Source organism: Salvia splendens, chromosome 10 (genome assembly GCF_004379255.2).
Source record: "Salvia splendens isolate huo1 chromosome 10, SspV2, whole genome shotgun sequence".
NCBI lineage: Eukaryota > Viridiplantae > Streptophyta > Magnoliopsida > Lamiales > Lamiaceae > Salvia > Salvia splendens.
The window spans coordinates 22,946,776-22,958,810 of NC_056041.1; the positions used below are offsets into that span (position 1 = coordinate 22,946,776).

Below are 12,035 nucleotides of genomic sequence, written 5' to 3' on the forward strand. Positions count from 1 at the left end.
CTCACCCATTTAGGTGCCTACATATCAGCCTGGTGAATAGTCACCGAGCTCGCCGGTAGATACCGTTGGTAACCACGAAAAAAAATGACTAGTACATTTTCTTGTACAATTTCCTTTTTCCTTTTCTTTTACTTTTTCTTTATTTAAGAGGAATCGTACAAAGCACTAATATTAGTTTGATCAAGTTGCAGCTATGATTCCATACTTCTACTCATATATTGTATTGAGCACATGTACATCAATTGTGGCCTTCATTTAACTTAGTGTGACATGCTTAAACCTATACACATGCAAAATCAGTAATGAGATTCAAACTATTACAGATGTCTCACATCGGTTATGAGAACAACTAACGCGAGTTAAATAGACTAAATGAGTTCTCTCTTATAACAGGCTATAGTCTTTTAGGTTGAGTTCTCTTGTATGATGTATCACATACCTTAAACATTTAGCCTAGTTAAAACAAAATCGACCTCTTTAGGGTAAGATGGGTGATCATATATATTCCTAACCTAAATCAAGAGTTGTAGAATATCCATGAAACAGTTATAACTATAGTGCTTAACTATAGGTAAATAAACAAATCATAGTATAGTACTACTATATTTTATGAATATGACTAATATAAGATATTTCCACAATTTTGCATGGTAGTTGACAACTAGCATATTTTGGCAGTTGGTTATGCCTTCACATGCTATGCCTTTAGGGTTTGTACTCTTCCAACACTCACTGTTTGCTATATAACACACCACTCCACTCCTCTCCTCTCCAACCCCATCTCTAATCATGGCTTCCTTCAACATCTTATCTCTCCTCCTCCTCTCCATCCTCTCCATTTCCGCCGCCGACGTCCTCCAACCCGACTGCGGTTCCTGCTCCCAACCCACCCCCGCCGTCGACCCTAAACTGCCCCTGCCCCCCGTCAACGTCCCCAAGCTTCCCGTGCCCGTCCCCAAACTGCCCGTGCCCCCAGTAGCAGTCCCCAAGCTGCCCGTGCCACCAGTAGCAGTACCTAAGCTTCCTGTGCCACCAGTAGCAGTACCTAAACTGCCAGTGCCACCTGTCGCAGTACCTAAGCTGCCCGTGCCACCAGTAGCAGTACCTAAACTGCCAGTGCCACCTGTCGCAGTGCCCAAGCTGCCCGTGCCACCAGTAGCAGTACCTAAACTGCCAGTGCCACCTGTCGCAGTGCCCAAGCTGCCCGTGCCACCAGTAGCAGTACCTAAACTGCCAGTACCACCAGTAGCAGTCCCAAAACTACCCCTGCCACCGGTAGTGGTCCCCAAACTGCCCCTACCGCCAGTAGCGGTCCCCGAACTGCCCCTGCCACCGGTAGCAGGGACACCAAAGAAGGGCAAGAGCGGATGCCCGCCGCCGCCGAAAAAAGGCAAGGAAAAGACCTGCCCCATCGACACATTGAAGCTAGGTGCGTGCGTGGACCTTCTAGGAGGACTGGTGCACGTGATCGTGGGAGACCCCGCCGTGAACGAGTGCTGCCCCATCATCTCCGGCCTCGCCGAGATCGAAGCCGCCGCCTGCCTCTGCACCACCCTCAAAATCAAGGCCCTCAACCTCAAAGTCTTCGTTCCCTTAGCTCTCGAGCTCCTCGTCACCTGCGGCAAGACCCCGCCACCGGGCTACACTTGCTCTCTCTAAACGTAAGAAGATAAATTCAAATACTCGACCTGTCACGTTAAAAATAAAACGTTTATCGGAAAACTAAATGTTTCATATCTATGGCGACAAAGGGATTACTTATTATTCTCTTCATTTTCTTAATTTGAATCTCTCCTAATGTATTGTATTGTTTGCGATGCAGATTTGTGGAATATTCAAGTATCTGACATGAGAGGATGTCACTTTTCATAGTTCCATTTCCTCAATTTCTGGCTTTTTCCTTGTTAAATTATTTAATTTGCAATTGTTCATCATGATTTCATTATGTAAAACTAGTTCCACGGCGAGGAAACAATTATTGAAGATTAATGTTTAATCTTTTCAATTGTAATTATTTATTATTTCTCGGGAATGAGATTGTACTGTGCTTGAGAAACATGCCTAAAAATGGTCTGACCTATGGACTACTTTTATATATCGATTAATTATAATGTTCCTAATTTAACTAATTCATTTATCTACCAAGTCTTGTTTATGGATTAATACTAATAAACTATAATAACAGTATTACTTTCAGAAATTTGTAAATTGCATTTAGTTTGTGTTTGATTTTTTAAAAATAATCTTTATCAACCTGAATCGTTTGGATACGCAATTTTTGAAATCCGTAATTGGATTTTTCATTAAACCAGCTGTCAATCACAACCCGACACGTGGAATTGGAAAAAGGAATAGATTAGGTGGATGCATAACATAGTGGGGACGATTACCACTTACCCTTCTACAAATTGTGGTGCTAAAATTACACTTTTTATTTGTTATCTTTTATTTTTTTTAATTAATATTCCCTCGTCCCACATACTTTTGCTTAGACATGAATTTAATAAATAATTAGTAGAATAAGTAAGAGATAAAAAAAATTTAATTAAAGTGTGGTTAGGAAGAATAGTCTCGCCTCATAAAAGAAAAAAGAGTTTGCAAAATAGAAAGCACATACTCGTCACTCGTGCACAGATTAAAAAGTAAAGACGGTGAGAGTATATTTTCTGAATTATCAAAATTGTACTACTTCGGTGGTGATGCTAAAGTGAATAATTTTTAGCATATCAAAATTAAAGTGAATGTGGCTGATTAAATTAAAAATAGATGGTGGAGATTAAATTATTGTGTATTATGTACACGTTAATAAGATATTATGGGATAAAAAGGTCCGACTAACAATTGTATTATATGTAATTTGAAAATATACATTTGTTTATTAGTATTATATACATTGCACTTACTTAGATCACTAGAGCATCCACTATAGGCGGATGCTTTCAATCGCCTCGCCCCTTTTTTTGTCCACATCCCCACTTTTTTGTTCATAGCCCCAATTTTTTCCTCCACTGCCTCACTATAGGCGGACACTTCCAGTAGCCCCAAAATTTTATAACCAATTTTTATTTTAATTTTTTCGTTTCGTTTTTAAATCCGCTGAATTGAAATATTTACAAAACGAGGTAATTGAGACCGAATATTCGTTGTATTGGCAAAGGTAAAATTATACAACGAATGTAAAAAAAATACAAATAAAAACGCCGCCACCGTCTAATCGGTGGCGTCGTCCGATTCCTCTTCCACATCTCCGTCGCCTTCTCCGTCGCCCTCGTTGCCGTCGGCATCCGCTGCCCCAGGACCCTCATCAGCCAAGCGCAGACGGCGCTGGATCCGACGTATGAGGTCGGAGTATATATTCTTGATGTACGGGTCGGTTGTCGTCTAGTATTTGCTGCACGCATCATTCAATTCGTGCGCCAGCTGCACATATACGATATCCTTCAAGACCGCGCTGGCAAAAGAGGCCCTTGAAGGCGGTATAGACGCGGGTTGCGGGGCGCGAGATCCAGAAGCCGCCGACGATCGACGGGAGGAACCGTCGGCTTCTCTAGCGCGTCTGATAGAGGCACGTTGTCCCGGAGGGCGGGTGCGCATAGAGTGTGTAGCGGAGGGCTCTGTGGCTTGCTCTTCGTTCAGGTCGAACGATTGCGAGCCGCTGCCGCTGCCGCTGCTGTAGTCCCAAGCAATGTTGTGTCTTGTCCGCTTCGTCGCCGGACTCTGCTCTTGGGCACAGATGGCCTTGAATTTTGGGCAGTCCTGGAGAACTAGAAACTCCTCCCACATTGTGAACTTCGGATTGTCGAGCGTGCGGTATTGCTCCATCGAAAGTTCTTTCACGTCAGCCTCGCTGCGGCCACTCTCCGCATAGAGCAGGTTGTTCTGGTATATGCCCGCGAACCGCCGGGTCGCTGGCAGAATCCTAGACCACTTCTTGCGGAGCTGTTCCCCGTCACGCGGGGGGGAGTCGCGAGGTTTGAACTCGTTCTACGCCTGCACGACGCTCTTCCAAAAGCTAAACTCGGTCTGATCGGTGCCCAATATGGGGTCTGATGTGGCGGCATCCCACGCCCTCGCCACAGCAACAGACTCCGCTTTGGTGTAGTGGATGGGCTTTTTTTTCAACTTGAACTGAGCCGCTTTGCGAACCGCCACCGGAGCCGACGCCGCTGCCCGATCCGCCGGCTCCGCTGACATTGCCCGATCCTCCACCGCCGCCGCGTTAGGACCCTCCGACTCTCGTCGTAACAGGCATATCCGGTACGCCGGAACTGAGCAGATCCATCATCGTATCCAGTGCGTCTTGATCTGCATCGGTGAAAGGAGATTGACTGGATTGGAAAGGGGTCTCCGGACGGGGATGGTTAAGCGAGTCGAGGTTGGGTTTGTAATCTCCAAACGCCGAGGGGCTCAGATTCCTCGCCAAAGGTTGGGTGGGAGAAGACCTCCAAGGCTGAGATGGTGGCAGAGTTGGACTCGATGCCCGTGCCGGGGGAGGTTGATTCCAACTCCATGGCTGAGACGGAAAGCCGCCATATACCGACGGTACGCCACCATATCCCGACGGTACGCCGCCATATCCCGACGGCTGGGAAGGATTGCCGCCATATCCCGATTCGTGCGAGCTGGGGGATTCGTCGTATCCACCGTGCATTGTTTTAGAGTGAAAGTGTAGATAGTGATGTGTGAAAATGAAGTTTTTAAAATGTTGTAAAATGGATGGTGGAGGAGTATTTATATATGTAATTTTCAAAAAAAATAAAAAATAAAAATAAATCAAAGGGGGCGGACGTGCATAGCCCGTCGCCCCACTATAGACCGCCCCACCCATCACCCCATTTCGCCTCGCCGCCCCCACCGTCGCCCCGTAGGAGGCGATGCCTCTACCGCCCCACCCTCGCCCCATTTTTCTTGTCCGCCCATGGGCGGACGTCCGCTACACTATAGACCGCCCCACCCTCGCCCCAAATTTTCATCTGCCCCATTCTCTCCTATAGTGGATGCTCTTATCTACCCATTTTGTAAATTTCACTTTGGGAGGAATTAAAATGAGCGACATTATTTCCACGTCATCTCATCTTTTGTTCTCTAAAATCAATTTCACGCTATCTCTTCTGCAATTCTCAAAAGCAACCATCAAATCCGACAGGGATTCAGAAAATTACCGCTCCTACTCTAAGAGCATCTCCAGTGGGCGGATGTCCCACTCGGACATCCACTAGGACATCCCGAAAACACCTCCTGCCACGTCACTAGGACTTCCCATCCCACTGCCACGTCACTAGGACATCCCCTGCACAATCCGCCCTTCCCATCGCCCTTCCCACTATGACTTCCCGCAATAAAAAAAATCACAAATTCACAAATAAAACAATTTACGTTTACGGAAATAAAATTTCAACACGAATACGAACGGGAAAAATTATCAACTTCATTAAAAAAAAATACATGACTTGAAAAAAAAAATTACATAGTAATAAAACAAAAAAAAAGTAATAACATCAACGTCAACCCCTCCGCGTCCAAACCTCTTCGATAATATCGTTCTGAAGTCGAACATGGGCATCTGTTTGCCGCATGTCGGCAAATGCACGCATCCGCTCGACATTTCCATGAGGTACCCCCATATTCACATTCGCGGTGGCGACGAAAGACGGGCCAGTTTGGGTATATCCCATCCGCCAAATAGTATCTCATATTGTGCTGGTTGCCGTTGGACCAACGCCATTGCACTGAGCATTGAACAGGGGCGACGATTGGAGAACGTTGATGTCGTTGTTCGACCCGGCGACTCCGAAATAAGCATGCCATATCCACAGCCGGTAGTCAGCTACAGCTTCAAGGATCATCGTGGGATGCTTGGCTTTGAAGCCGGTAGTGTATATCCCCTTCCAGGCGGCGGGGCAGTTCTTCCACTCCCAATGCATACAATCTATGCTGCCCAACATCCCAGGGAACCCGTGCACCGACCCATGCATATCTATCAGACTCTGGCAGTCTTCGGGGCTCGGACTCCGAAGATACCGCTCACCGAATATCGCACCTTCCACTGCGACCTCTGCTGTAGCAGCCTATCTATCGCACCTTCCATAGCGACCTCCAATTCATTCTCACTATCACTGTCACTAGACATTCTAGATAGACTTGAAATTAGAGATGTAGAGAGAGAAACTTGTTAACACAAATGGTGCGAATGAAATGAAGTTCAACGAGCCGTATATATAGAGTTTTAAAAAAAAATATTTACCGGACGTCCGACCCGGACGTCCGACCCACTCCACAATGGCGGACGTCTGCCCGCCCGTCGCCCGCACGTCCGAGGACACCCGACGTCCTCACAGGACGTCCGTATCCGACCTTCGACGCTCCAATGGCGGACGTCCCGGTCGCCCGTCGCGGACGTCCGACCGGACGTCCGCCATTGGAGATGCTCTAAAATCTGCAAATTCGCTCGTCCCTTTCCACCTTTTCTTCTTGCCCGATCCTTCATTTTATCACAACTAAAAGCTACGCCACAATCAGAAGAAGAAATTCGCCACAATTTTCTGGACGGCTTCGATGAATAGGATGATAGAGCAGAGGATGGTGTCGGTCGTCTTCTTCCTCTCTCTTGTTTCCTTCTCATTCTTGGTGATAAAAGCCTCGGCCATTTGAATACTCCCCAATTCTGCTCCGAATTGAAATTACCACCTCCATTGCTTAAATCTGCATACCAATGTTTCTTTAACACTTGTTTATCTGCAATTTATAATATGTTCACTTTGGATGTAATGTGGAAGAACTGTTCGATGATATGTGTAAAAGGAATGATGCAATTGGATTGGATTGGATTGGATTTGAAGAAGCAATGTGTTAGAAAAGGTACCATCCATGACAATGGAGAGTGAGAAATAAGCAACAAGAATGAGAAGACTTGATCAGTTTCTTATTTCTCATTATGCAGACAATTTGCTATGCATTAATTATTGTAGACAATTCAAGATGTGATCTTTGATCCTTTGTGATATTCAGAGCCCAACACCTTGTAGACGCCTGTTTCCAGAAGCATCTCGTTGAGGACGCCCTCGACAGACAGCAGAGTCGAAGCCAAAGGATCTGTCGATTATTGGCACCCCTATCACATGAGCACAATTGTCTGCATAATGAGAAACAAGCCAAGAACAAACTCAGTAGATTAACTAAACATAAACATCAAGATGATATTAGGCTGTAGAAAAAACAAAAAATGAGTGTTTGTTGATTAAGTGCAAGCATTTTCTCAAAGGATCTGGGTTGCAAGAATTATCAATCTAATTAAGCACAATCTAATTATCTTAAGTACAATGAAATCAAATCATCCTAAGCATCAACTGTCGAGAAAAGTCCCTCTATGGATGGATTGTTTGAACCGTAGGTAGCGCTTCCATTAGCCCCAGCACTGAGTTTGTGATAATCTATAGAATGAGAATTAGATAGAAATCGAAGAAAACCGTCGACACCATCCTCTGCGCTATCATCCTCTTCATCGAAGCAGTCCAGAAAATTGTGGCGAATTTCTTCTTCTAATTATGGCGTAGCTTTTAGTTGTGATAAAATGAAGGATCGGGCAAGAAGAAAAGGTGGAAAGGGACGAGCGAATTTGCAGATTTAGAGTAGGAGCGGTAATTTTCTGAATCCCTATCAGATTTGATGGTTGCATTTGAGAATTGCAGAAGTGATGCGTGAAACTGATTTAAGAGAACGAAATGAGAGATGACGTGGAAAGACGCGCTCACAATGTCGCTCATTTTAATCCCTCACCAAATATAATACTCTCTCTGTCTCTCAAGAATATGCACTCTTTGTTTTTTAGTTCGTCCCACAAGAATATGCGCTTTTTAATTTTAGAAAGTCTTTTCTCTCGAATGAGGTGAGACCCATTCTCCACTAACAATACTTTATTTACTTTTTCTCTCTACCTCTCTTTTACTTCATCGATTTTACATTAAAACTCGTGCCAACCCCAAAGTGCATATTCTTTGGAGAAGGAGGGAGTATTATCCTATATCAACTATAGGAGTATAAAATTTGTAAATAGTATACTTCATTAGTCCCCAAAGAACATGCATTTTCGGTGCGGGTTTTAATGTAAAATTGGTAAAGTAATAGAGAGGTAGAGAGAGAAAATAATTAAAATATTGTTAGTGGAGAATGAGTCTTACCTCATTAGAGAGAAAAGAATTTTCAAAATTGGAAAGTGCATATTCTTGTGGAGAACGAAGGGAGTAAAATGACTAAGATGTAATCTGTAAAATTTTAATTTGATCAGATATGCGCACAACGGTTTGGAACCTCCGGTTCCGGTTCATTAACCGGCTGTTCACGGTTCATCATATGCATGAACCGAAACCGGCCCACCAAGGGTTCCGGCGGTTCCGGTTCAAAAAACCGGCGGTTTACGTGGCGGTTCAAAACCGCCTGTTCCGGGCCGGCTCGGCGGTTCGTCCAATTTTTTTTGCATTATTTTTATTTGTTTATGTATGAAATGTGCGTAAATAAAATTCAAAAAAAATCGATGAAAGTTGTAATTTTATTGAGATTACACGTTTACAACAATTACAAATCGAAAACCTTGAAGTCTTGAAGTCTTAAACAAAAATTTAAATACAAAAAATTTAAATGTTGAGTTTAGTCTAACAATCAACAATTATAGTAGAATTGTCACAAGTTTCCCGGATTTAGCCGTATAGAGAAATCTACTTCATCGACTAGAGTATATACAAATACAATTATGTAATTGTATTTGCATATTTTTAAAGTAGGAACGAATGGAAAAAAAAAAGAAATAAAGGAAAAAGGACTTGAGCTCAACTTAAATTTTAAAAATTTAAGTTGAGGTGCCTATGTATTCCCAATGCTCATTTGCATTAGGGAATCAAAGCCCACGTAGTTCTCTTACCTTACTTACCTATTTGGCTTGGCCGGCGGTTGACGGTTGGCCTACGATTCATCCCCGGTGAATTCATCTTGTGATCCCTCCTGACGATCATCCCAATCATTTTCTTGTTCTCGGACGTCAGCTTTGGCCCAATCATCAAGTAACATCACGACTTCCATATTTTTCACCGAGAGCTTACTTCTTGATTCATCCAACACACGCGAGCCAACACTAAAAGCGGACTCGACGGCGACAGTGGAAGCCGGAACAGAAAAAATCTCCTTGGCCATTGCGCAAGGATGGGAAAATCTTTCTCGTGGGTTCCCCACCAATCGAGGACGTCGATTTGGGCGGGAGGAGTAGGACCTTCATCACCAAAGGAAAAGAGTGAATCGAAATATAAATCTAATTCACTCACCATACCTGAGGACCTTCCGCCGGTGCTGTAGCTGTAGAGGTCGGCTAATTGAGATTGCGCATCGGGGTCATCATAATCGGCTTGAAATACGAATTCATAGTTATGTTGTGGAGGAGGGGGGTCTTCTGACTTGGTGGGTAGTGTTATATTTGGTTTCATATTCGGTGTAGAGAGCGCGCAAGTTAAACTCGAGGGTTTGTTGGATAATAGACCGGTCCGGGAGGGTTATTTGAAATGTTTCTGAGAGGTCTACTCCAAATTCGTTATTGGTATCGGATTGGATTGCTTGAAGGGGGCCAAGATCAATAGAACTCAAATTGTTAAAATAAAAATCTAAAATCCTAGAGATACCGGCTAATTTCCATTTTGGATCCAATACCTTTGCAATCAAAAATACGGTTGGAATCTCACTGAAATACTTAACCCATTTTTCAATCATATAATATAAAGCACACATTAATTCAGGTGAAGAGGGAGCATTTTTCATTGCAGTTTTAAAACCAAGTGATATATATACATGCAATGCTCTAAAACACGAACAGCAGTGCAGTAATAAACACCCGATAATTCAAGAGTAGCATTTTTGAAATATTTGAACAATTTAAATAAAGCCACGCTATGTTCCCAACAACTATGTGAAAGATATAAATCATGAACGGGATAGGTTCTATAAAAATCACATAAAGAATTTTTATGCGTCAAAGTAGAATTCAGTCAATCATATGTCGAATTCCATCTATGAGACACATCCATAGTAAAATTCGTATATCAAACATTCTTTTGATGGCAATATTTCTTTCATGCTTTGTCAATAGTCGGCTTTTGATGAATTAATCTAACTGCAGTTCTAATAGGACTAACATGCTTTTGCCATAATTCAAGCGCATCTTGTACACATAAATTTAAAATATGACATATGCATCTTTGATAAAAATACTTACCTCCAATTACCGGAGCACAAGCCGCAATCAAATCGCTAATACTTGCGGTGTTAGCAGTTGCATTATCAAAACCAATATAAAATATCTTGTTGCATAATTGAAACTCATTCAAAACTTGTATAATCAAATAAGCAATTTCGGGTGCAGTGTGTGGAGTTTCAAATTCTCTAAAACCTATTAAACGCTTGTTTAAAGTCCAACTATTGTCCACAAATTGAACCGTTAATGCCCATGTATGAATGCCGGTTAAAACAATGAGTCCACACATCTGAGCAAATGTTCACTTTGTGGCCCAAGTTAACTAAATAACGTGATAATTCAACATTTTTCTCTAAACATTGCCTAACGGTAGATCGTTGAACGGTCATTCGCCCTATTTTTTTGATAGCTACGTTTAAACCACTTTGCATAGTAACCTCAAATTTTTTGTCATCATAAACATTAAAAGGAAAATGCTTCATTGCCGCCCATCTAGTCATAACATCAGAAAAAAAACTTGATCATATTTAAAAAGAGGCGTACCTGACGAACCCGAGCCACCGGGTTGGAAGTTTAGTTGGGTTTGGGTAGAGGTAGTGCCGCATTCTACCGGATGCTTTGTCACCAAATGGCAACGGAGGGTTCCATATCCCCCACCACTCAAGAATTTGTAGACTTTATCACAATAGTTGCAATACGCATGAAACGCCGATGTCTCTTCTTGAGAGTGCGGATCATGAGGACTTTGAATCACCACCGGGACCTTCTTGTAGTGTTTGACAAAAATATCAGATTTCAAAGTTTTTGTCGTGTTAGTTGGTGAAGGGGAAGGCATCTCCTCATTTCCGCTGGTGCTAGACGGAATACGAGAATGAGATCTATCATCGTTGTTGTCCGAGTCCGATGATATAGACACGCCGTACTCGTCATTTTATTGGGAACCACCGTCCCCGCCCCCACCTGGATGCATTTCAGCGAGTAGCATGGTCATTCTATGATCTTCTTCTATCTATAAATATAATATAAGTTGAAGTTTAATTAGGAACACAAAAAATTAAAAAAAAAACTCAATCTTATGAAATTATGAATTGTAAAAACAATTTTTCATTACTTACTTGCATGCGTTCAGCCGCCACTCGGGAAACCTCTTCCATAACTTCTCGACGACTAGGTCGCCTTGATTTTGAGGGACGACTAGTACTTTGATCTTGGGCAATTCCCTTGCCCCGATCACCACGTCCCAGTCCACCACGAGAAGAAGACATAATGATAAATGAAAGTAGTATGGATTGAATATGGAGTATGGAATAAATGGTAAATTACGAGCACAACAACAAATATAGTAGTAAGTAGTAACTAGTAACTAGTAAACAACTTGAGCAATTAGAGAAAATGAGGAGATAATAGAGAAATAGAGATTGAGAATGAAATTCTTGTTAACACAAGAATGGGGTGAGTAAAAATGAGTGGGAAGTGGGGTATTTATAGGAGTAAAATTGGAAGAAATAAAAAAAGAAAAAAAATTCAAATTTCAAATTCGGCCGAAACTGGCGGTTTACAGCCTGAACCGGCGGTTCAGTCCGCGGTTTTCTGACAGAAACTGCCGGTTTCTGACCGAAAACCGTCGGTTTCTAACCGGTTTTCAGGCCTACGACCTGCCACCTGAAAAGTCACCGGAACCGCCGGTTTGAACCGCAACCCTAGCCTGCAACCCTACGCCCCTAGCCGGCCCTAGCCGGAATCCGGCCCGCCTGAACCGTTGAACCGTCGGGTCGGTTTGGTTTGTGCATGCTTAGATATGCTC

At 43.0% G+C, this 12,035-nt stretch overlaps 1 protein-coding gene across 1 annotated transcript; it reads left to right on the plus strand.

Moving 5' to 3' along the window:
• Nucleotides 1-762: 762 nt before the first annotated feature.
• On the plus strand, nt 763-1,998 carry LOC121750207 (36.4 kDa proline-rich protein-like). The gene is made up of 2 exons (XM_042144695.1): nt 763-1,661; nt 1,823-1,998. Exon 1 carries the CDS (start codon nt 790-792, stop codon nt 1,657-1,659), a length of 870 nt encoding a protein of 289 aa, XP_042000629.1. The 5' UTR covers nt 763-789; the 3' UTR covers nt 1,660-1,661; nt 1,823-1,998.
• The last annotated feature ends 10,037 nt before the right edge of the window (nt 1,999-12,035 follow it).

Excerpts from the sequence above, each read along its gene's own strand:
- LOC121750207 (XM_042144695.1), top strand. The coding sequence starts at position 790 with ATGGCTTCCTTCAACATCTTATCTCTCCTCCTCCTCTCCATCCTCTCC.